General features: G+C 36.8%; 1 protein-coding gene across 1 annotated transcript; it reads right to left on the reverse strand.

Moving 5' to 3' along the window:
* Positions 1 to 23,779: 23,779 nt before the first annotated feature.
* LOC145164745 (uncharacterized) lies at positions 23,780 to 24,184 on the reverse strand. The gene has a single exon (XM_079083437.1). The coding sequence runs from the start codon at positions 24,182 to 24,184 to the stop codon at positions 23,780 to 23,782; it is 405 nt and encodes a 134-aa protein (XP_078939563.1).
* Between the last annotated feature and the right edge of the window lie 2,905 nt (positions 24,185 to 27,089).

Here is a 27,089-nt window from a genome sequence, read left to right on the forward strand (position 1 = left end):
CTATGTTTTCATGACTTTAACTTTTCAACATTCTGTCAGATTTGTTTACTCGACTTTAAAATGTCATAAGTCACTCATTTCTTGACCAAATCACGATATTCTTTTTCTTATGACTATCTCATTGAGTTAATGTTCGAACCAAGGTGTCCTTACTATAAAACATTAAGAATTTGATTTTTAGCGATTTTTTACAAAACAGTTGCGTAAACAGCACCTTTTCTGTGATCACTAGTTTTTCATTACATGATCAAAAGCCTTAAACCAAACAATAAATCTGGAGAAAATTATTTTAGGAACTTGACACATTTATCTCAGAAGAACTAAAATTTAATTAACTAAAACATTATATATATTTCTACACAAATTTTTGAACTTTCAGCTACATTTGGAACTCATCCACCATATAGTGCTACACTTCAAAACTTGATGGGGTTAAATACCCCATTTAGCTCCGAAATTATTTTGAACCAATTTTTTTATGGAATTTTATGTTTTATAGGGATGTTTTGTAAAACCCCAAGTGCTTGAACAAATTCCTTATTTTTCTATAAAAAATAATAATATAATGGTCATAAATTCCAAATAATTATTTCAAAAGAGATAAAAATCTAAAAAATTGAAGAACGGATATATGCACAAGATAAGAATTTTCCCTAAATGTTTATGCAATTTGGCCATTGGTTGCTATTTTATTCGGATTTTTCATGGATTTAGAGCATGAATTCGGATATTTCAATCACCATGACATGTGATTGAGTCTTTTTGTCAGGAAAACGTGGAGATAATCTTTCATTCACAAAAGTTGTTAGTTGACCAGGCTGGGCATCGAGATTTTGGATCGATGCTCGATGATTTCTTAATAATGCTTGCTGGTCAATCATCATAGCTTGTTGATCTTTCATAATGCCTTGTTGATCCCTCATCATAATTCTTTGATCTTTTATAGCTGCATCTGTCTCATCGTGTCTCTTTTCTAAAGCCTCCATAAAACGAGGTAGCATGGTCTCTAAGTCAACTTTCTTTTCAGCTGGTGGTCGTTCCTTTTGGTAGAAGCCTCGGCCAGTCTGCCTATATTTTTCTTCTTTCTGCTTCTTGTACTCTTCATTTATTAACTTGTGTTTGCATGCAATCCTTGTTATGAATCAACTTGGTGTCTACTGGATATAACTCGCTGTCATTTATCTTTCCTTTATATTTCCGCAATCTAACATTTCTAACTTATTATTTTTGAGCTAACAAGATCAATGAAATTAACTTATTCCACAACTTATTATCTTATACTAACGTTTGTTCAAGTGTTCTTCAAAGATTTTCTCTTAACACATGTTACAAAGATCAAAGCTCATGGGTATGTAGAATACCCTGATTTCTTAATCGGAACATATGAAGTGCTTAACTAGTTTAAGTACTTATCAAATTCAAATTAATTAAAACATAATATGATTTAGTTACAAGTTGGAACTAATATCTACAATTCTTAATTTGAATTATGAGACAAAAATATAATCTAAGGATTGTCTAATCCTACATTCATATGTTATGAGCCTTTATTTCATTTTTATAACTTAATTCAAGAAGTCAAATCATAAGTTATCATTTTTATAACTTAATTCAAGAAAATACAAGTTTAAGAACTTATTTTTTTAAAAACAAAATACCAAAATAAAAACCAAGAATTAAACTCTTAGAAGATTGCAAAAATACCTAGAATTTTTATAAAAACTAAAGAGCATTTTATAAAAACTGTAAAGAGGCAATATTTAGAAATGTTACAACCATCAAGATGCATCATAAAGCCTTTATTCTCCCCAAAAATTTGGCCATACCAACCCCTCTACACTCCTCATCTCTCTCTCACTCATTATTGCTTCTTTATGCAAAATCCCAAGGTCGGATTTTGCATGTCAATGCGAGAGAGAAAAAACGATCTTATACTCAAAATCCCTGGGAGAGATTAAGTCACTCCATTGTTCAGATGTTTACCTACACCCCTGTACTTTGGTGGCCTATTTTTATGGAGTATAGCCCCAAAGAGACGACGAGAGATAGCCTATCCAGAGACACAAAATCCCACTTTTCCTCTTCCTTCTCTCTAGAAACCTCACTTACTTTCTCTAGAATTCAGCCCCTCAACCATGAACTTTCATCCATATTTTGGGTGTTTCTGAAGCTTCATATCAAAGGGTAAATGATTATCATGCATCTCTTGAATACCCATAACGAATTTCTACAAGTTTTAGTCATTTTCTCCATCTATTTTCAATTCCTAAGGTGTGTTCTTGCGAAGAACCTTTGTTAGATCTTGATGTTTGTAGATCACCACCAAAAACATGTTTCATATTCTGTAAATAGTGATGATCTATGATCAAACCAAAGTCAAGAGCAAACGTGAGCACATGCAAGCCTTATCTAGCATCAAAAACCGATTTTTTAAAAGTTTAGTCTCATCTACCTTGGTTGCATGTAAGATAAAATGGTTAGAAACAAATATTTCTGTAATAAATATATTTAATATAATGTTGTTCTATCTCAATATAATCAAAATAAATTGATATCATTAGGTAAAATAAGAGTTTGAACTATGTTTTCATGACTTTAACTTTTCAACATTCTGTCAGATTTGTTTACTCGACTTTAAAATGTGATAACTCACTCATTTCTTGACCAAATCACGATATTCTTTTTCTTATGACTATCTGATTGAGTTAATGTTCGAACCAATGTGGCCTTACTATAAAACATTAAGAATTTGATTTTTGGTGATTTTTTACAAAACAGTTGCGTAAACAGCACCTTTTCTGTGATCACTAGTTTTTCATTACATGATCAAAGGCCTTAAACCAAACAATAAATCTAGAGAAAATTATTTTAGGAACTTGACACATTTATCTCAGAAGAACTAAAATTTCATTAACTAAACATTATATATATTTCTACACAAATTTTTGAACTTTCAGCTACATTTGGAACTCATCCACCATATAGTGCTACACTTCAAAACTTGATGGGGTTAAATACCAATTTAGCTCCGAAATTATTTTGAACCAATTTTTTTATGGAATTTTATGTTTTATAGGGATGTTTTGTAAAACCCCAAGTGCTAGAAAAAATTCCTTATTTTTCTATAAAAAATAATAATATAATGGTCATAAATTCCAAATAATTATTTCAAAAGAGATAAAAATCTAAAAAATTGAAGAACGGATATATGCACAAGATAAGAATTTTCCCTAAATGTTTATGCAATTTGGCCATTGGTTGCTATTTTATTCGGATTTTTCATGGATTTAGAGCATGAATTCGGATATTTCAATCACCATGACATGTGATTGAGTCTTTTTGTCAGGAAAACGTGGAGATAATCTTTCATTCACAAAAGTTGTTAGTTGACCAGGTTGGGCTTCGAGATTTTAGATCGATGCTTGATGATTTCTTAATAATGCTTACTGGTGAATCATCATAGCTTGTTGATCTTTCATAATGCCTTGTTGATCCTTCATCATAATTCTTTGATCTTTTATAGCTGCATCTGTGTCATCATGTCTCTTTTCTAAAGCCTCCATAAAACGAGGTAGCATGGTCTCTAAGTCAACTTTCTTTTCAGCTGGTGGTTGTTCCTTTTGGTAGAAGCCTCGGCTAGTCTGCCTATATTTTTCTTCTTTCTGCTTCTTGTACTCTTCATTTATTAACTTGTGTTTGCATGCAATCCATGTTATGAATTAACTTGGTGTCTACTTGATATAACTCGCTGTCATTTATCTTTCCTTTATATTTCCGCAATCTAACATTTCTAACTTATTATTGTTGAGCTAACAAGATCAATGAAATTAACTTATTCCGCAACTTATTATCTTGTACTAACGTTTGTTCAAGTGTTCTTCAAAGTTTTTCTCTCAACACATGTTACAAAGATCAAAGCTCATGGGTATGTAGAATACCCTGATTTCTTAATCGGAACATATGAAGTGCTTAACTAGTTTAAGTACTTATCAAATTCAAATTAATTAAAACATAATATGATTTAGTTACAAGTTGGAACTAATATCTATAATTCTTAATTTGAATTATGAGACAAAAATATAATCTAAGGATTGTCTAATCCTACATTTATATGTTATGAGCCTTTATTTCATATTTATAACTTAATTCAAGAAGTTAAATCATAAGTTATCATTTTTATAACTTAATTCAAGAAGTTAAATCATAAGTTATCATTTTTATAACTTAATTCAAGAAAATACAAGTTTAAGAACTTATTTTTTAAAAAACAAAATACCAAAATAAAAACCAAGAATTAAACTCTTAGAAGATTGCCAAAATACCTAGAATTTTTATAAAAACTAAAGACCTTTTTATAAAAACTGTAAAGAGGCAATATTTAGAAATGTTACAACCATCAAGATGCCTCATAAAACCTTTATTCTCCCCAAAAATTTGGCCATACAAACCCCTCTACACTCCTCATCTCTCTCTCACTCATTATTGCTTCTTTATGCAAAATCCCAAGGTCAGATTTTGCATGTCAATGTGAGAGAGAAAAACCGATCTTATACTCAAAATACCTGGGAGAGATTAAGTCACTCCATTGTTCAACACCCCTGTACTTTGGTGGCCTATTTTTATGGAGTATAGCCCCAAAAAGACGACGAGAGATAGCCTATCCAGAGAGCCAAAATCCCACTTTTCCTCTTCCTTCTCTCTAGAAACCTCACTTACTTTCTCTAGAATTCAGCCCCTCAACCATGAACTTTCATCCATATTTTGGGTGTTTCTGAAGCTTCATATCAAAGTGTAATTGATTATCATACATCTCTTGAATACCCATAACGAATTTCTACAAGTTTTAGTCATTTTCTCCTTCTATTTTCAATTCCTAAGGCGTGTTCTTGCGAAGAACCTTTGTTAGATCTTGATGTTTGTAGATCACCATCAAAAACATGTTTCATATTCTGTAAATAGTGATGATCCATGATCAAACCAAAGTCAAGAGCAAACGTGAGCACATGCAAGCCTTATCTAGCATCAAAAACCGATTTTTTAAAAGTTTAGTCACATCTACCTTGGTTGCATGTAAGATAAAATGGTTAGAAACAAATATTTCTATAATAAATATATTTAATATAATGTTTTTCTATCTCAATATAAGCAAAATAAATTGATATCATTAGGTAAAATAAGAGTTTGAACTATGTTTTCATGACTTTAACTTTTCAACATTCTGTCAGATTTGTTTACTCGACTTTAAAATTGATGGGTTTTGAGCATACTAACACTCCTATGGTATACATGCAACCCTAGAAACCTTGGATCTATGTTTTACTATGATACATGCAAATTTGATTTCCGAGGTTCATAACCTATCTAGCATAGCATGGGGAACTTTTAAACATAAATGTTAGTTATAGAATATACCTTATGTTGTTTAGATTCCTTGAAAACCTTGTGAGCCTAGCTCCTTAAGTGTGATGCCTCAAATGTCTCACACAACACCACAATATTTGGAATAACCTTGAGAGAAGTTCACTAACACCCAAAAATCGGATTGCCCTCTATCTTGTACAACTAGTGCCGATTTTGCTAGACTAGGGGTCTTTATATAGTTGTGACACAAGTAGGGTTACACCATGTAAACCCTAATTGTCATGGCTTTCCATATTCCATGATCCATGGGTTTGTAACCTCCATGGACTATCCATGGAGCACCTTATGGGTTTTAACCCAATCCATACAAACCATGGATCATTAGCCCACTATACAAGAATAGATGATTTACACAATCAACCCCATATATTTAATTAGTCTCTTTTTGATCACTTAATTAATTCCAAATTAATTCTTTGATCAATACTAAATAAATAATATTATTAATATATTAGAACTTATAATATATTAATAACCTTAAGTGTCCTTTCTCTCATTTTGGTCTATCCAAGCATTGCAATGCCATGTAACCCAAATAGAGCATGCCGGGTCGGGTCAAGTACATACCAAATATAGTTATGGACTTAGACACTATATCCAACAGTCTCCCACTTGGATAAGTCTAATAACTATAGTTGCAGATATGACTTCAGAACCCGACTAGCAATCGTAGCTCCTTCAAGGTCTCTCGGAACTGAGATGATGATGATACGCCATTTAACATAAGTGATCATATAATGCTCTGCTCTCAAGATATCAGCCGGAAAAATACATGCAACATGGTCTTACTTATTGTCCAGCATTCGTTTCTCGATCTCTGATCTGTTTGACATAGAACTAAATTGAACACGTCAATTAGGTTCTGACCGGGCCCGGTACATAGGTCAAAACAAAATTATCGAGGGGCCCATATATCGCTTCTAATCCTAGAAGGAACAGATAAACTTCGACTCATATGCTTGTACTGACTACTTGTTGAATTATGCACAAAAGCACGTTTTATAACATCGAGTTACCAATGCGTTTTCGTATAATCAATGTATAACCAACTCATAGTCAACAACTCATATCTCTAGGTTTGAAGATTTATATGATATTACCGTCTCACGATCACTCGAGATAAATTCCATGAAGTGATACAAGTGAGCGTGGGTTGAATCCAATACTCAGGCCTTATGAGCACTCATGAATATTGCAGCAACCATTGGTAGTCTAATACATCTTTAGACAATCTAGATACCCGATTCATGATAGTCTTAGTTCAATACCTACTTCCAAAGTATGACTGATTGTGGAGAGTTTGAATAATATAATTATTCTGGAAGTCAAAACATGCAAAGTTGAAACAATAGTAAACGATTAACATAAGATAGTAACACTTTACTCTAATGAAATGGTATTTTCTGTCAATGTGTTTGGATCTCCCGTGATCCCTTGGTTCCTTAGCTAAAGCTACCGCACTTTCGCTGTCACAGAAAAATTCCATTGGGTCTTTTATAGCTGGTACAACTCCAAGGTATCCAATGAAGTTCTTTAGCCATATCGCCTCTTTTGCTGCCTTGCTTGCTGTTATATACCCTGATTCGCAAGTTGAATCAGCTACGATCTCCTGCTTGGAACTTTTCCAAGTAATTGCCCCTCCATTTAGGATAAAGACCCAGCCTGACTGAGAGCGGAAATTATCCCTATCTGTCTGAAAGCTAGCGTCACTATATCCTGCCACTCTCAAGTCATCACTGCCACCAAGGGTAAGGACCCAGTCCTTAGTCCTTCGCAGATACTTGAGAATGTTCTTTACCGCAGTCCAGTGAGCCTTGCCAGGGTTCCCTTGATATCTACTGACCATGCTCAAGGCAAAGGCCACATCAAGGCGAGTACAAGTCATAGCATGCATGATTGAGCCCACAACGGAAGCATATGGTACATGACTCATCTCAGCTATCTCAGCCTCTGTACTCAGACTCTGAGTCTTACTTAGTTTGGCGTTACTCTGGATCGGTAATTTCCCTTTCTTGGAATTCTGCATACTGAGTCTCTTACTCCTGTCTCTCAAAATCCTTATCCCTAGGATATAGGTAGCTTCCCCAAGGTCCTTCATAGCGAAACACTTCCCAAGCCAGGACTTAACCTCCTGCAAGGTTGGGATGTCATTTCCTATGAGTAGTATGTCATCCACATACAACACCAAAAAGCTAACTATACTCCCACTAGCCCTAAGATATACACAGGACTCATCCTCGCTCCTAGAAAAAGCCAAAATCTTTGACTTTCTCATCGAAGCAAAGATTCCATATGCGAGGTGCTTGCTTTAATCTATAGATGGATTTCTCAAGCTTACACACTCTATTAGGGTACTCTGCACTGACAAAACCCTCTGGCTGACTCATGTAAACATCCTCAGCCAACTTTCCATTAAGGAAAGCGGTTTTGACATTCATTTGCCATATTTCATAGTCATGAAATGCAGCAATGGCTAGCATAACCCTAATAGACTTAATCTTTGCTACTGGTGAAAAGGTCTCATCATAATCAACTCCCGGAGTTTTTGAAAAGCCCTTTGCAACCAGTCGCGCCTTATAAGTGTGTACATTACCATCCATGTCGGTCTTCTTTTTTAAGATCCATTTGCACCCGACTGTCTTGCGACCTGGTACATTGTCAACCAAGTTCCAAACTTGATTGTCATACATGGACTGAATCTCGTTGTCCATTGCCTCTTTCCATTTAGCATCCTCAGGGCCTGCCATGGCTTCCGTGTAGCTGTTAGGTTCATCCAGACTTACCAGTGTACTATCACTGATAAGTGTATCACCTTCCGCAGTAATATGGAAACCATAGTAGTGCTCAGGTGCATTCCTAACTCTCGTGGAACGCCTCAAAGGTATGGGCTCGTCAGTAGGATCAGGAGTTTCCTCCTCAGGTTGATTGCTCGGGTTTGAGGTTCCTTCACCACTTGACTCTTGAACTTCTTCAAGGTCAATTTGCCTCCCACTGTTTCCTTGGCTTATGAACTCTCTCTCACGAAAGACTCATATCCTTGCTACAAAGACCACATTATCATTGGGTCTATAGAAGAGGTAACCAAAGGATCTCTATAGGTAGCCGATGAAAACACACCTCTCACTTTGAGCTTCGAGCTTATCGTGAGTCTCGCGCCTCACGAAAGCCTCGCAACCCTAAATCTTGATGTGGTTCAAATTGGGAACTTTCCCAATCCACATCTCATGAGGTGTTTTGGCAACCTTTTTAGTAGGGACTAGATTCAGGATATGGGCGGCAGTCTCTAAGGCATACCCCCAGAATAAGATTGGTAACGAAGCTCGACTCGACATGGAACGAACCATATCCAACAAGGTTCGATTGCGCCTCTCAGCCACACCATTCATCTGTGGTGTCCTAGGAGGTGTCAATTGTGAGACAATCCCACATTCCTTAAGATAGTCATGGAACTCGATACTAAGATACTCTCTTCCCGATCGGATCAGAGCATCTTGATGTTCCTACCCAGTTGATTCTCCACTTCCTGCTTAAACTCTTTGAACTTTTCAAAGGTTTCTGACTTATGCTTAATTAAGTATAAAAATCCATATCTACTATAATTATCAGTGAAATTCACATAATAGCGATTAGCATCTCTTGTGGTGGTTTTGAAGGGTCCACACAGATCAGTGTGTATGAGGTCCAACAAACCCTCACCCCTCTCACAAGTACCAGTGAAGGGTGACTTTGTCAATTTTCCAAGTAAACAAGACTCGCAACTATCATCCGACTTTAGGTCAAATGATTCCAAAACTCCAGTGTTTTGGAATTGGCCTATGCGCTTCTTGTTAACATGTCCAAGATGACAATACCACAAGGATGCCTTATCCAAATTATTTGAAGAATCAATACACAACACATTATTTCCTAGATTATCTACAACATTTACAACTTCATATACACCATCACAAAGTAATGCTTTAAATTAAAATACATCATTGTAATAAACATTAATAGTACCATTATCATTATCAAATGAAAAAGTAAATCCTTGTTGGACAAGCCATGAAAGGAAATAATATTTCTCGCCATTTCAGACGAGTAACAATATTTATTCAAATCTAACATTAACCCATTCTTAAACAATAAAGAATAAACTCCTATCTTGGTAATAGGTGATTCTTTCCTATTCCCCATGATTAAGTTTATCTTCCCGTGCTCCACTTTCTCACTTCTTCTTAGGCCCTGCAAATCAGTACAAATGTGAATACCACAACCTGTATCAAGCACCCAAGAATTAGTATTCAATGAGTTATTAGACAATATAGTGTAAATACATGCATGGGTGGGTTTAACTTTCCCATCCTTTACATCCTGCAAGTATTTGGGGCAGCTTCGCTTCCAGTGCCCCTTTTCCTGGCTGTAGAAGCAATGTGCTTCCTTTGGGTTTGAAGAAGGAGGAATGGAATCTTTCTTGGTTCCACTTAAAGAGGAGCTATCAAGAGACTTTACCTTGGTACCCTTAGAAGGGTCTTCCTCTTTTTCCCCTTTCCTTGCCTATTTGTCAGGACAGGAGCAATAGTAGGAGTAGGAGTAACAACTGATTTACTTTTAAGACTGCTTTCAGCAGTCCTTAAAAGACCTTGAAGCTTACTTAGTGTGACTTCCTCCTTGTTCAAATGATAAGTCATACAAAACTGATCATAACTTGGAGGTAAGGAATGAAGAATGATGTCAATCGCCATGTCCTCAGGGAAGTCCACATTAAACTTCAATAACCGGTCCACGAACCTTTGCATTTTCTGCAAGTGACCGGTGAGGGATTCTCCCTCCTTCATCCTAGCTGTTATCATGGAGGAAATGATTTCATACCTTTCCTGATGAGCACTCTGATGGTACCTATCCATCAGATCCTAGTGCATCTCAAAAGGGTAGAAATATTCATAGGATTTCTGGAGTTCTGCTGTCATTGTGGCCAACATGATGCAAGATACCTTAGTGGCATCTTTGTCATGGGTAGTGTACTCAGCAATCTCCTCAGGTGTAGCAGTTGACTCATCGATAACCTTTAGCTCCTTATCGAGGACATACTCTTTGCCCTCATAGCGAGTAATCATTCTAATGTTCCAAATCCATTCATTGAAATTGGAACCATCAAAAGTGACTTTCCCACACAAGTTTATTAGGGAAAAGGAGCCTGTAGGGTTTGAGCCAGTAGCAGTGTTGGAAGACATCTGAAAGGAAGAAAGAAAGAAAAGTTTTATTAGATAAAGAGTCCTTAATAAGTCACCCAAATGAAGTATTAAGGCTAGAACCCAACAAACTATTTTTAGTTGGAAGAGGGATGTCGTAATCCAAGATATTAAATATTTGAAGGTAGGTAAATGACGATTTACCAATTTCCACCACAAAAACGAAATAGATTATTAAGTTTTATTGGATTTGAAATTCCTAGATCTTTTGAGATACATTGAACTTTCAATGGCATGTTTGAATCTCGATTGTGCCCTCTCAAGTTTGTGACTGGGATGCCGAGGATCACAAACAAGGTGTGAATAACCATGCAAATTGACTTGGTACCCTTAACTTTTATCACCTAATCGATGTGCCAGTTAACCATACGCGCTCCACCGATTTATGATAAAATTAAGTTACCCTTTGCCACACTTACTAGTCCTTGTTCGTGTGTCGGTTAACCACACGCCCTCCACTAACGACTTGGTAAGGTACAAAGTGTAATTTCATGGGTTAGCACCTATTTCATATTTTCCTAAAGTAACTAAGATTGGGAATTAATAAAGGTTTAGTTACTTTATAATTTCATTATACTTTTAATGAGGATTAAGGTCCTATCCTACCCGTTCGACTAACGACCCTCCACTAGTCAAGGAAGCGGTGGGTGAGAGTGGACACCCATTAAGCTGCCATTTTATAGGAAACAACCTTATACCCCTTATAGACTAGCTTCGTGAATGAGGCCTACTAACGGTAAGACTGACTTATTCTTATACATATCTATATATTTAAACTTTTAATATAATAATAGTATAAGGGTTGAATTTTAAACTTTTTAAAACTCTAAGGTTGTAACGCCCGTGTTTCTAGGCTAGGCATTAATATTGACATAATGGTCTAGGTTAACCTTTGTGACTCATTTTGGAGAAATGAAAAGGAATTATGTGAATATTATGTGTTTTATGTGTTTTATGCTTAATTATTAGGGTTTAAATATTTAAGAATAAAAATGAGCGTCAAAAATTAAATTTTAGATAAAGCCGATATCTTTTAAGAAACTTGTGGTGGGCGTGACAAGGATTACGGATATATAAAGAATGCTGAAATACGAGTTATAACGAAGAAGTTATGATCTGTCGAAGTTTCGCAACAAACCGGCACGGTGCCGAATGTCGTAAAAAGTGAGTTTTAGATAAACTACTTTTTAGCCTTAGTAATCTAAACGAAACTCATAGTATTCGTTAAACCGAGAAGTTCGATAAAAGGAACGCCCAAATCTGACTTCGTATGAGGAAGTTATGATTTTTCGAAGTTTCAGCTCAACAGTAGACAGCTAAAAACTCGAACTTTAGATCGAGTGATTTTTAGCCGACACGACCTAAACGAGAATCGAAGGTCTCGTCATTAGTAGCACAACGGTAAAAAGTCTGACGAAAACGGACGTCGGATAAAGAAGTTATGAATTTTTAACGGATTTCCTGTCCCGGTCTGTTAAAAATAATAATATAAAACTTAAATTCAAAATTAGCCGACGAAGTCTAAACGGAAGTTGTAGAGCGAAATGTTACCTACACGTGCATATAAAGAACGTCAAAAATGGAGGTTGTATGCGAAAGTTATGGATTTTAGAAGTTTTGGCACGAAAAACGAGAAAAAATCCCCAAAACCGAGGAATTTCGCATAGGTGGACTTCGGCCACGTGTCCTCGCCTCGCAGGTGCCACGTGTCCGAAATTTTGATGAGTCACCGAAGTCATGGAAGCATCCGAGGAGTGACGCGTGTGCAACCGAGAGTCCGACGCTTGCCAGGTGACTCCTCCATCCAAAGCCGCCTTACCTCGCCCTGACGGGTGTCGCACCAGCTGTCCGAAGCGGTCCAATCAGAAGCCTCCAGCAAGGCCCTCGCATGCGCAGCCATGTGCGAGCCCACGTGCGAGCCTTCCCTGCGAGCCCTCGGATCTGCGATGCGTGGCTTGTTCTCAGCCGTTGGATCAGGAAGCTCGGCCCTATAAATAGGAGGGTGCGAGACCTCCCGTGTAAACTTTGAAAACTTGTCATTTTTAGCCCTTTTTTCAATATTTCTTTCATTTCAACTTCCCTCGAAGCCCCGGTATCAATTATAACCCCCGGAATACGCCACGAAGTGCCCGAGAAGCCCGGAAAATTTATCTTTTCGGTTTCGAAGCCCGACTCTTCGTAGAGCCCGGTTTCTCAATAAAACTCCCGGTTTTATTAGAAACGATCGTTTTAGGAAACGAATTGCTGCCCGATTTTCATTAAATTAGGTGAGTGTGTAGTTACTTTCACCTTACACATAGATATGAAGTATTTTACATAAAATACGTGCTTTATTTGAGTTGGATGTTGAAGGTGTGATTTATACATGTTTTTAAATAATTTAAACTGTATATGTATTTTTATCTACAAAAATTTTGGGTAAAACATGAGTAGATGAAATAATGGCTGTGTGATGGTAGGTGAGTTGGATAAAGGAGATGATCAGTAATATTGATCATGAGTTGCGGGTGAGTGGTGAAATTTGAGAGAATCACTTACCCAAAATGTTGGCCCCCGTCATTCAGCAGAGTAGGGATGACAACCATGGACTATTCTAGATGGTCTGTGGAACACTAGCAGGCCCGCAACCTATAGGTGTAGTGAACTATATGTTCATTTGGAGTACTCTAAAAACCCATTGACATGTATGACAGGGGTGAATACCGTCAATAATGTTGTCAATAAATAAGAGCTATGAATTTAGCCCCTGTTGTATAAACCCTGGTGATGGTGTGACCTTGTGCCTATTCCTTAGGATGAATCCTTAGGAAGGAGTGATAGTTGAATCTTAGGGTAAACCCTTAAGAAATTAATAAGATAATGGGTTTGGGGTAACTTGGTTGATTGATTGATGTTTAAGTACAATAAATTTATTTATTGTGGGTTGAAAACCCTATATGCTCACCAGGCGTCCAAGCCTGACCCACTCAGCTTTTTATGATTATAGGTAGTGGACCCTGAGCATAGTCGGATGATGATGATGAGTGATTTATGGATTATAGGCCAGTAGTTATAAATAACTGTTGTAAGGCTTATAATGTCTTGTTTATGCTTTTGATATGTATCGGAACATGACATCCCGAGGTTTTAATATAAAAGGAAATTATATATTTCGTAAAGAAAGGTTTTCATAAACATTATCATGTTTTATATTGGGGACCTATTCTGCAATATCTTTTGAAAAGATTTCTCGGATTTTATTTTAAAAAGCATAAATTAAATCGGTCTTTTCTGGCCGAGAAATTAGGGGATGTCACAGTTGGTATCAGAGCATTAGTTTAAGCGAACTAAGAAATTGTAGGATGTCTGGACTTAAACTTAGAATACTAAGTGATGATTGTGAGATGAGTGTCTACCATATTTTAGACACGAGCACTAGTTTATTTTAGGAAAGATGCCTAAAATGCTTTTATGTGCTAAATGTTTTGTGTTATAGCTATAATGATGCTATTATTTGTTCGGATCTATGGTCTGTTTCCGACCGGATCTGGAAACCTTATGTGTGTAGGATTCTAAACGTATGACTACGATATTAGAACTAACATATAAACATTTCGGAGTAATAACGAAGATTTAACGTCTATCGAAATTAAAGATCTAAATTCACCTACGATTGGTGTATAGATCGAAATGGCGAGTACATAAACTGAATTCGGAAACGATAATCCACAACCTGAGCCAATCACGATGACTGGGGTGCAGGCAATGGTGCGTACGATGTTGGATCAACAGATGGAAGAAACAAAACGTTTACTTCAACAAAGTAAGGATGAACTTACTGTGCCAGTACGTCAGGCATCTGTTCTTGAGGCAAGTATCTGTGTTGCTAAGTCTATTGAAGAAATTATCAATGACAGGACCGCCAAAAAGATTGAAGTTGGCAAGAAGAGGAAATTTGAGGGGTCTTCAAGGCCCAACAAGAGCAACATATCCTCAAAGTCTGGAAAAAGAAGAGGTAGAGGAAAATGCTGCGGAAAGTGCAAAAATAAACACTCTGGGAATTGTGACGGGAAGGTGAGGTGCTTTAGGTGTGGAGAAATAGGGCATTACGCCAATCATTGTACGATTCCCAAGAGGGTGTGTTATGTATGTAAGGAAGAAGGCCATATTTCTAAGGACTGTCCGAAGAAAAATGAAGTAACAAGGCCAAGTGCACCGCCAACGCCAAGGGAATTTCAGAATATCCTTAACGAAGCAATTAATAATGCTAGGAAGTAGAAGTAAAGACTTGATACCCGAAGATCAAGTTACGAAGTAATAATGTGAATAGTAACAAGTGGTTTAGCCTATTAGAGGCATAGTATAGGGTAAACTTGAACCTTTGTGTAATCGTTTCAAGGAAATAAGATAAACCCTGGTTTTGTTATCTGATGAATGGAATGGTTGGTGTAATTCTTGAAGTTGTCCCAATCGTCTGGAATTTCCATCACCAACCTAGTTGAAGCAGAATTGATGATTGAAGATACGCATGGAAGAAGTCCTAGTAGAGTCTAGGAAAATTTTATGATTAATTGGACACATTCGTATGTGTTAAATTGTTTTGTGCTTTTAGGACTTGGGGACTGCGAGAGAGTACTTGGGACGAGTATGAGTAGGTGTGAATAGTAGTAGAGATCTATACTACTGGAAGCACAGGACTCACACTTGGATCAGGGAAAGTCACAAGGTTACCAAGGAGCTAGTAATTGATTCCGTCTTATTCTAGTATGTCGTTACCATCGTTTCGGTAATGACTAAGAAGATGATTGTTATTCCGACCTTAGAGGTCATATCGAATCGAGTCCGAATAAGATGAGTTTATTATGTGGTTCACAGAACCAAGTTCGATGTAGTATTTGACTTAAGCCAGAAGATTGAAGTGAGAAATGATCAAAGCGATCAATAGAAGTATCGTACTCATTGTTAAAGAAGTAGGTAGTTAGAAATGATACATGTTGAACTGTGATTGTATCACATTAGAACATGAAGGAAGGTATAGTTTGCCCCGAAATTTGTCCCTAGGAGATCTAAGTCTAAGTAGTGCAATATACAATGAGAGATCATTTGAACATGACCCATCGGTCTGTTACAATAAACGAAGGAAAACACTAATTCTAAGAAGAAGAAGAAGGAGTCCTCAATAAGGATTTATTTTGTAACTCGAAGGTTACGATTGAAAGTCCTATGGAGATCGGAAGCTTTTTAGGATTAGCTGGATATTATCGCTGATTTATCCAAGGCTTTTCTTCGATCGCGACTCCATTGACAACTTGGACCCACAACGGAGCTGTCTATACTTGGAATAAGAAGCATAGGAAGCTTTGAGAAGTCAAAGAAGAAGTTGTGTGAAGCACCGATTCTTTCGTTACCTGAAGGAGTTGATGACTTTACATTTTATCGTAATGCCTCTGGAGTTGGGTTAGGTTGTGTTCTGACCCAAAGGGATAAAGTGATAGCGTATGCGTCGAGGCAATTGAAAGAGCATGAAAAGAACTACCCCACTCATGGTCTGGAGTTGGCAGCGGTAGTATTCGCCTTAAAGGTATGGAGAAGGAATTGAACATGAGGCAACGGCGTTGGCTAGAGTTACTCAAGGACTACGACTGTGAGATACTTTACCACCCTGGTAAAGCAAATGTTGTTGCTAATGCTCTCAGTCGGAAGGTAAATCTTGAAAAGAAAAGGCCAAGAGCGTTGAGAATTGAAGTTGTCTCGACAATTGTGAAAGCTCATGAGGAAGCTTTAGAGAGAAATGACGGAAAGGAGGAACGTTTGGGAAAAACGTTGGTGTTTGATACAAACGGTCAAGGACTGAAGGTATTCAAAGATAGGATTTGGGTACCTAAGGCGGGAGGAGTAAGAGTTCTTCTGATGGAAGAAGCTCACAAAACCATGTACTCGATTCATCCCGGAAGTACGAAAATGTGTAGGGATCTAAAACCCTATTACTGGTGGCCGACGATTAAGCTCGATGTTGCAAAGTATGTGGATGAGTGTGTAACTTGTGCTAGGGTTAAGGCACAACATCAGAAACCGTATGGGAGTTTAGAACCTTTGCCTATACCCATGGGCAAATGGGAAGACATCACTATGGATTTTGTAACTAAACTGCCCAGAACAAGGAACGGTCACGACATGATTTAGGTGGTCGTTGATCGCTTCACTAAGAGTGCGCATTTCATAGCAGCCAACGAGAAATGGTCTATGGATAAACTTGCGAATTCTTATGTGAAAGAAATTGTGAGGCTTCATGGTGTTCCGTTAACGATTGTATCCGATCGTAACAGCTATTTTACCTCAAGGTGTTGGAGGAGTCTGTAAGAGGAATTGGGTACCAAGTTGTGTTTGAATACGGCTTACCATCCGCAAACCGATGGTCAGAGCGAATAAACGATTCAAACGTTGAAGGATATGCTGAGAACCTGTACCCTGGAATTCCAAGGTAACTGGGATGAACATTTGCCTTTAGTAGAATTTTTCTAGGGTAATAGTTTCCACTCAAGCATCAAGATGGCACCTTATCACGCTTTGCATGGGGAAAAGTGTTGAATGTCGTCATGGTGACTGGAAGCTGGGGAAAAGCAGCTTATGGGACTTGAAATAGTCCATCAGACTGCTGGAAAGTTGAAAGTGATTAGGGAAAGGATGTTAGCTGCTCAAAAGAGCTATGCTGACAAGAAAAGACAACCGATATCATTCGAAGTTGGAGATTCGGTTTACTTAAAGTCTCGTCATGGAAGGGACTTATAAGGTTTGGTAGAAGGGGAAAGTTGAGTCCAAGGTTTATTGGACCATTTAAAGTTCTTCAGAGGATCGGGAATCAAGCTTACAAGCTAGAATTGTCGGAAGAACTGGAGGGTATTCATAACACATTTCATGTGTGTTATTTAAGGAAGTTCACGGGAGGTGTGCCCGACATAATTCCCATTTCTGAATTAAGGTTGGATGAGAGCAAGAGGTTAATTGGAGAACCTGAGGCAATCGTTGACCGTAAGACTAAGAAGTTGTAACGTAAGATAGTCGATTTAGTGCTTGTGCGTTGGAAACATATAAATGGGCCAAATCTCACCTGGGAAACGGAGAGTGACATGGTGAGTCGCTACCCGTAGTTGTTTGTCGTTGTGTGATTCCGGGGACGGAATCATCCTAAGGGGGAGAGAGTTGTAACGCCCGTGTTTCTAGGCTAGGCATTAATATTGACATAATGGTCTAGGTTAACCTTTGTGACTCATTTTGGAAAAATGAAAAGGAATTATGTGAATATTATGTGTTTTATGTGTTTTATGCTTAATTATTAGGGTTTAAATAATTAAGAATAAAAATGAGCGTCAAAAACTAAATTTTAGATAAAGCCGATATCTATTAAGAAACTTGTGGTGGGCGTGACAAGGATTATGGATATATAAAGAATGCTGAAATCCGAGTTATAACGAAGAAGTTATGACCTGTCGTAGTTTCGGAGCAAACCGGCACGGTGCCGAATGTCGTAAAAAGTGAGTTTTTGATAAACTACTTTTTAGCCTTAGTAATCTAAACGAAACTCAAATTATTCGTTAAACCGATAAGTTCGATAAAAAGAACGCCCAAATCTGACTTCGTATGAGGAAGTTATGATTTTTCGAAGTTTCAGCTTAGCAGTAGACAACTAAAAACTCGAATTTTAGATCGAATGATTTTTAGCCGACACGACCTAAACGAGAATCGAAGGTCTCGTCATTAGTAGCACAACGGTAAAAAGTCTGACGAAAACGGACGCCGGATGAAGAAGTTATGAATTTTTAACGGATTTCCTGTCCCGGTCTGTTAAAAATAATAATATAAAAATTAAATTCAAAATTAGCCGACAAAGTCTAAACGGAAGTTGTAGAGCGTAATTTTACCTACGCGTGCATATAAAGAACGTGAAAAACGGAGCTCGTATGCCAAAGTTATGGATTTTAGAAGTTTTGACATGAAAAACGAGAAAAAAATCCCCAAAACCGAGGAATTTCGCATAGGTGGACTTCGGCCACGTGTCCTCGCCTCGCAGGTGCCACGTGTCCGAAATTCTGATGAGTCACCGAGGTCGTGGAAGCATCCGAGGAGTGACGCATGTGCAGCCGAGAGTCCGACGCGTGCCAGGTGACTCCTCCATCCGAAGCCGCCTTACCTCGCCCCGACGCATGTCGCACCAGCTGTCCGAAGCGGTCCAATGAGAAGCCTCCAGCAAGGCCCTCGCATGCGCAGCTATGTCCGAGCCCACGTGCGAGCCTTCCCTGCGAGCCCTCGGATCTGCGATGCGTGGCTTCTTCTCAGCCGTTGGATCAGGAGGCTCGACCCTATAAATAGGAGGGTGCGAGACCTCCCGGGTAAACTTTGAAAACTTGTCATTTTTAGCCATTTTTTCAATATTTCTTTCATTTCAACTTCCCTCGAAGCCCCGGTATCAATTATAACCCCCGGAATACGCCACCAAGTGCCCGAGAAGCCCGAAAAATTTATCTTTTCGGTTTCGAAGCCCGACCCTTCGCAGAGCCCGGTTTCTCAATAAAACTCCCGGTTTTATTAGAAACGATTGTTTTAGGAAACGAAATGCTGCCCGATTTTCATTAAATCAGGTGAGTGTGTAGTTACTTTCACCTTACACATAGATATGAAGTATTTTACATAAAATACGTGTTGTGTGAATATTTATTGTTTGTTTAATTGAGTTGGATGTTGAAGGTGTGATTTATACATGTTTTTAAATAATTTAAACTGTATATGTATTTTTATCTACAAAAATATTGGGTAAAACATGGGTAGATGAAATAATGGCTGTGTGATGGTAGGTGAGTTGGATAAAGGAGATGATCAGTAATATTGATCATGAGTTGAGGGTGAGTGGTGAAATTTGAGAGAATCACTTACCCAAAATGTTGGCCCCCGTCATTCAGCAGAGTAGACATGACAACCATGGACTATTCTAGATGGTCTGTGGAACACTAGCAGGCCCGCAACCTGTAGGTGTAGTGAACTATATGTTCATTTGGAGTACTCTAAAAACCCATTGACTTGTATGACAGGGGTGAATACTGTCAATAATACTCTCAATAAATAAGAGCTATGAGTTTAGCCCCTGCTGTATAAACCCTGGTCATGGTGTGACCTTGTGCCTATTCCTTAGGATGAATCCTTAGGAAGGAGTGATAGTTGAATCTTAGGGTAAACCCTTAAGAAATTAATAAGATAATGGGTTTGGGGTAATTTGGTTGATTGATTGATGTTTAAGTACAATAAATTTATTTATTGTGGGTTGAAAACCCTATATGCTCACCAGGCTTCCAAGCCTGACCCACTCAGCTTTTTATGATTACAGGTAGTGGACCCCGAGCATAGTCGGATGATGATGATGATGAGTGATTTATGGATTATAGGCCAGTAGTTATAAATAACTGTTGTAAGGCTTATAATGTCTTGTTTATGCTTTTAATCTGTATCGGAACATGACATCCCGAGGTTTTAATATAAAAGGAAATTATATATTTCTTAAAGAAAGGTTTTGATAAACATTATCATGTTTTATATTGGGGACCTATTCTGCAATATCTTTTGAAAAGATTTCTCTGATTTTATTTTAAAAAGCATAAATTAAATCGGTCTTTTCTGGCCGAGAAATTAGGGGATGTCACAAAGGTTCAATTTGAAATTAAAGTATTACGGTGTAAGACTTTACAAATTTCAGAACTTGAGGGCAAGTATTGAAACTATTCAAGACTTTTCGTTTCATAACTTATGATTTTAATGGTCCATTAAAATGAAGACTCTTCATTTTATGTACCCTCTTATTCTTTAATGACACATTTTAAGAAGTGACTTTTGGTTATCCATAACTTGAGGACAAGTTATGGACTCCATCAATAGGCATTAAGATCAAGAATCATATTAACAAGCAAGTTACACATAATTCCTATGATCTTCTAAAACTCATAAAAACATGAACATTGATATCAAAATTTCAAGAATCATAATAACATATATAAAACATGGAATTTTGATATTAGCCATTGTAAACGGATTAGCATAAGCATTACACCATCTAAAACAAGTTGTAAAACACCAAAATAGTTTAGGGTAATGTTTGTACTCCATTTCCAGCAGCAAAACTCGAAAATTTGCATTCAGGGGCTCCTACTCGTCGAGTGCAAGAACCTACTCGACGATTAGGATGAATTATCACATGGACTCGTCGACTCCCCCCATGGACTCGGCGAGTTCATGCTACAGAATGCATAAAACTGAGTTTTTTCAACAAGTTTGCATCAAGTATCAAACAAACAGGCCTAGGCTCTGGTACCACTGATGGGTTTTGAGCATACTAACACTCCTATGGTGTACATGCAACCCTAGAAACCTTGGATCTATGTTTTACTATGATACATGCAAATTTGATTTCCAAGGTTCATAACCTATCTAGCATAGAATGGGGAACTTTTAAACATAAATGCTAGTTGTAGAACATACCTTATGTTGTTTAGATTCCTTGAAAACCTTGTGAGCGTAGCACCTCAAGTGTGATGCCTCCAATGTCTCACACAACACCACAATACTTGGAATAACTTTGAGAGAAGTTCACTAACACCCAAAAATCGGATTGGCCTCTATCTTGTACAAGTAGTGCCGATTTTGCTAGACTAGGGGTCTTTATATAGTTGTGACACAAGTAGGGTTACACCATGTAAACCCTAATTGTCATGGCTTTCATATTCCATGATCCATGGGTTTGTAACCTCCATTGACTATCCATGGAGCACCTTATGGGTTTTAACCCAATCCATACAAACCATGGATCATTAGCCCACTATACAAGAATAGATGATTTACACAATCAACCCCATATATTTAACTAGTCTCTTTTTGATCACTTAATTAATTCCAAATTAATTCTTTGATCAATACTAAATAAATAATATTATTAATATATTAGAACTTATAATATATTAATACCCTTAAGTGTCCTTTCTCTCATGTTGGTCTATCCAAGCATTGCAATGCCATGCAACCCAAATGGACCATGCCGGGTCGGGTCAAGTACATAACAAATATAGTTATGGAATCAGACACTATATCCAACAAAAATGACATAACTCACTCATTTTTTCTTAGGACTATCTCCTTGAGTTAACATTCGAACCCATGTGGCCTTACTGTAAAACATTAAGAAATTGATATTTGGCGATTTTTTACAAAACAGTTGCGTAAACAGCACCTTTTTTGTGATCACTAGTTTTTCATTACATGATCAAAGGCCTTAAACCCAACAATAAATCTGGAGAAAATTATTTTAGGAACTTGACACATTTATCTCAGTAGAACTAAAATTTCATTAACTAAAACATTATATATATTTCTACACAAATTTTTGAACTTTCAGCTACATTTGGAACTCATCCACCATATAGTGCTACACTTCAAAACTTTATGAGGTTAAATACCCCATTTAGCTCCGAAATTATTTTGAACCAATTTTTTTCTGGAATTTTATGTTTTAAAGGGATGTTCTGTAAAACCCCAAGTGCTAGAACAAATTCCTTATTTTTCTACAAAAAATAATAATATAATGGTCATAAATTCCAAATAATTATTTCAAAAGAGATAAAAATCTGAAAAATTGAAGAACGGATATATGCACAAGATAAGAATTTTCCCTAAATGTTTATGCAATTTGGCCACTGGTTGCTATTTTATTCGGATTTTTCTTGGATTTAAAGCATGAATTTACAAAACTGGGTATTTGAACTCAAGGGAACAAACCAGTATTTTTCCCAGATTTGGGAACATTATTAGAACCTTTAAAAATTAATTTGTGAATTTTTTGGTACTGTTTACTATTTATTTATGGTTGTTCCTATTATTTAGGCTTAAATTGAAAATAAATATCAAATTACCTTCATAAATTACTATAAAATTTCTAGGCACTCATACCCTATTTTAGAACCAAAATATAAATTTCTACAATTTTGGAAGTTCATTTTCATGCATTTATGGATTTTTGAACACAAGGCACTGTGAATTCAATATTACCAATTATGAACCGAACAAACATTGGGCAGTTTGCGACACCACTAGTTGGCTAGGTAGTTCTTAGATAATGGTTTAGTTAATTTTATCTCACTAGATACATGTTTTTGGTGGAAAGCATGCTACTATTTCATGAGTTATCCGTACTTCGTGAGAGTTGAAAAAGTGGTAGTCAAATGTTCTAATGGTTTCTTTAATCTGTGGTCCCGTGAACTTTATAGGTCACGTCGTGAGTTTTAGGACTCATGTCGTGAATCCTGTCCGGGCTGAAAAAAATCGGGCCAATTAAAAATACCACGAGGTGGGCTTTTGGGCCACAAGGTGGTGTCGATGTTTTTCATAAAAATTGTCTATTTTCTTATAAAAACTTTAATTTATTTTACCACTTAATTTTTAAAGAACCCACACTTGATTTTTACCATATTTAAAATAATTAAGATGATTAGATGACTAATTATCCTAAAAACCAACTAAAAATGAAAAAACTAGACTAAATGCAAAAAACGAAAAGAAATCCAAACCAAACTCAGGTTGCCTCCCGAGAAGTGCTTCTTTTTATGGAGTCATGACTCGGACTCCGTGCTGCCTCACGTTGAATCTTTTGGAGTGTCGATCACCAATATCACCTTTTTCTCTTTCCACCTTCTTTTGTATGCTTGCACTCGTCGATTATATGCCTTCTTAGAGTTTTTTGTTTTAGCTTTCTCATTACTTTCTTTGAGCTTCCTTTTAACCCCTTTATTCTCCTGAAGTTTATTTCCCACTTTTTCCTCATTCTCTAGCTCTACAGAAACCATAGTTTCATCCAAAGTTAGCATCTTTCCCTCGGAAGTAACCTCGTCTTCATCACTTGACAAGTCTTGACTTTCCTCACTCACCCAATAAGTTGAATTTTTATAAGCAACCACTTCGAAAACAAGTGGAACAGATGCTCTTAGTTAGGTGTGTTTAAATTGTTGAATAGTCTTAATTTCTTCTTGCATTAGTTTCTCTAATTCTTCAAGCTCATATTCTTCATCAATGTTGAAGACTTCACCTTGAACATCATTCCCTTGGAAACCATCTTCTATTCAAAAAGTAGCTTCGCCATCTCCAACTCTCAAAGTAAGCTTGGACTCGCGAATGTCGACCAAGGCTCGAGCGGTATTTAACAGAGGGCGACCAAGAATAATCGGGACATTGTTTTCTTCTTTCATGTCCATCACGACAAAGTCAATTGGAAAAACGAATTTCCCAATTTTTATCAAAATGTCTTCTACAATGCCTCTAGCATATGTCACCGAACGGTTTGCCATGTGGATTGTCATTCTTGTAGCCTCTAACTTTGGAAGCTTAAGCTTTTGATAAAACGAGAAAGGCATTAGATTTATGCTAGTTCCAAAATCAACTAAGGCATAAGTCTTTGTATTATTTGCAAATTCACATGGAAGAGTGAGGCGTCCAGGATCACCCATTTTCTTTGGTAACTCTCCCATAATTACTCTGGAACTCTGCTCACTAAGAATCACCATGGAGTTCTCTTCTAGTTGTTGACGAGTATTGATTAAATCTTGTAAGAACATGACATATTTAGGAACTTTAGCCAATGATTCTATGAAAGGAGTATTGATCAGAATACCCTTTACTTTATTCATGAACTTCAAGTGTTCCTAATCCAGTGGATGTACATTAGCTCGGGATGGAAACGGTAAAGGAGGACGATAAGCTTGCACATTGATTGAATTTTTCTGTTCGGACCCACCCCACGTCGTGAGCTTTGAAGACTCACGTCGTGAAGACGGTGTTTTAGCAGAAATTTTCTCTTCGATTTTTGACTTTTTCGTCCTTGGTCCGGACTACTGCGGCTCAAATTCTAAAACTTCTAAGAACTCAGAAATAGCATCTTCTTCAGTTTCAATCACCATGACATGTGATTGAGTCTTTTTGTCGGGAAATTGTGGAGATAATCTTTCATTCACCAAAGTTGTTAGTTGACCAAGTTGGGCTTCGAGATTTTGGATCGATGCTTGATGATTTCTTAATTATGCTTGCTGGTCAATCATCATAGCTTGTTGATCTTTCATAATGGCTTATTAATCCTTCATCATAATTCTTTGACCTTTTATAGCTGCATCTGTCTCATCATGTCTCTTTTCTAAAGCCTCCATAAAACGAGCTAGCATGGTCTCTAAGTCAACTTTCTTTTTCAGCTGGTGGTTGTTCCTTTTGGTAGAAGCCTCGGCCAGTCTGCCAATATTTTTCTTCTTTCTGCTTCTTGTACTCTTCATTTATTAACTTGTGTTTGCATGCAATCCTTGTTATGAATCAACTTGGTGTCTACTTGATATAACTTGCTGTCATTTATATTTCCTTTATATTTCCGCAATCTAACATTTCTAACTTATTATTGTTGAGCTAACAAGATCAATGAGATTAACTTATTCCGCAACTTATTATCTTGTACTAACGTTTGTTCAAGTGTTCTTCAAAGTTTTTATCTCAACACATGTTAGAAAGATCAAAGCTCATGGGTATGTAGAATACCCTAATTTCTTAATCGGAACATATGAGACAAAAATATAATCTAAGGATTGTCTAATCCTACATTCATATGTTATGAACCTTTATTTCATTTATTTGAAATATAAAAATTTGATTTTATAGAAGTCAAATCATAAGTTATGTCACACCCCCGAACCGGACGGCGGAAACGTCTGAGGGTTCGCGTGACTTAAATTGAAATATCATCACAATGAATATACATGAAACGTAACACATTCATCACCCAACATTACATAGTACAACTGGCAATGTTTACATCAAGTACATGGTTTACATTACATGATTCCAAAATATAAAGTGTTTGGTGATTAGCTACTACAAAAGAAACTATCACACACTGGATGCTTACTCGTTCTAACGATTACCTGAGAATACAAGTTATTTTGAAAACGGTCAATATATATAATGTTGGTGAGTTCATAAGTGTGTTTGATGTAAAATAGTTTATATCGTTCGTAAAACCCAGAAAATCCGATATTTTCTATAATAAAACTTGTCATGAAAATGTGTGTGATGATCCTGTAAGTATATGCGTGAATGATTGCAAAACGTGTACGAATGAGAAGTTTTGCATTAGAGTTTTTGAAAGTACGAATGAGTAAGACTGGTTTCCCCGGAAAATCCGATGTTTTCCGATAAAAGTTATGATTGCTTTGTATTATTGTATCGTCACATCGAATGAATATGATTTCCCTTGATTACTTAAATGATATCGGATTTCTACGTGAGTCGTTATAACCATGCATGATAATGACTAGTTCGTCTGTCTTGGCATTCTAATGAACACCGAATTTTGATCTTAAGATTTTGTCACCCTAGACTGGCCGAGTCAAACTGTAGCGAACAGCTTAGGTGTGGGGGAGTCACCCCCGTATAGATCTATACACAAACTCTCGCTCTCCCTCCAGGAGACTTTGATTACAACTACAGACTACGACCGACACTTATTGGTGTCACCCGTTATTACTCACTCAATCCACATGAATTTGATTAACCTTGATTAATGATCTGATTCTAGTTCACTTGAAGAGAAGGTAAGCCTAACAGACGAGGAGAAGAGGACTACTAGGCCCTACTAATTTCGTATGTTATTTAAGGCTGTCGAGTATACGAAAAACGCATTGGCCCATTTCGCATATGATTTATTTGGACCTTAATAGTCATGCTAATGGTCCACTGAGGCCCAATAGCATGTAAAAACCATTGACGGTCCCTTAAGCATGTAATTGGGTCACAGGAGGCCCAATAACATGTATTATTTACGTTGGGCCCAAATGTCATGTTGATGAGTCACGAAGGCCCGAAAAGCATGATTAGAATCTCTCAAGCCCAACCATTAGAATGTTTACTTGATGTGTATAGTCTTAAGTTGTGAGTTGTTTAATCGATATGTCGTAAAAATCTCGAATTTGTTTTATAACGATTCATAGATTTATAAAAATAGTTATTTTTCTATTTAAAACCCATGAGTTATAAAGTTTTGTATATTTTGACCCAATTATTTTATTATTAACATAATTGACCAAAAACATTTGTTTAACCTATTCAGCCCCTTATTTTGTAAATTTGGCAATTTTAATCCTTTTTATAAAAAAAATGACATATTAGGTCCTTGAACTATTTTTCTTGACATTTTTGACTCAAACACCTATTTAAATAATGTTTTAAGCCCAAAAGTAAATTTTAGAAAGTTTCAACCTTTTAGTTAAAAGACTTGCATTTTAGTCCACCTTTTTCGCAATTTTTACACTTTTTACCCAAAATCCAAAATCTTTAAATTTTAAATCCTTTTTAGCAAATAAGATCATTTTAACCCCAGAAATAGATGCATTTACTTTT

Source organism: Lactuca virosa, chromosome 3 (genome assembly GCF_052849685.1).
Source record: "Lactuca virosa cultivar CGN04683 chromosome 3, Lactuca_virosa_CGN04683_v6, whole genome shotgun sequence".
Lineage (NCBI taxonomy): Eukaryota > Viridiplantae > Streptophyta > Magnoliopsida > Asterales > Asteraceae > Lactuca > Lactuca virosa.

Bases quoted from the DNA above. Each gene is read 5' to 3' on its own strand.
- LOC145164745 (XM_079083437.1), bottom strand. From the start codon at position 24,184: ATGGGAGAGTTACCAAAGAAAATGGGTGATCCTGGACGCCTCACTCTT.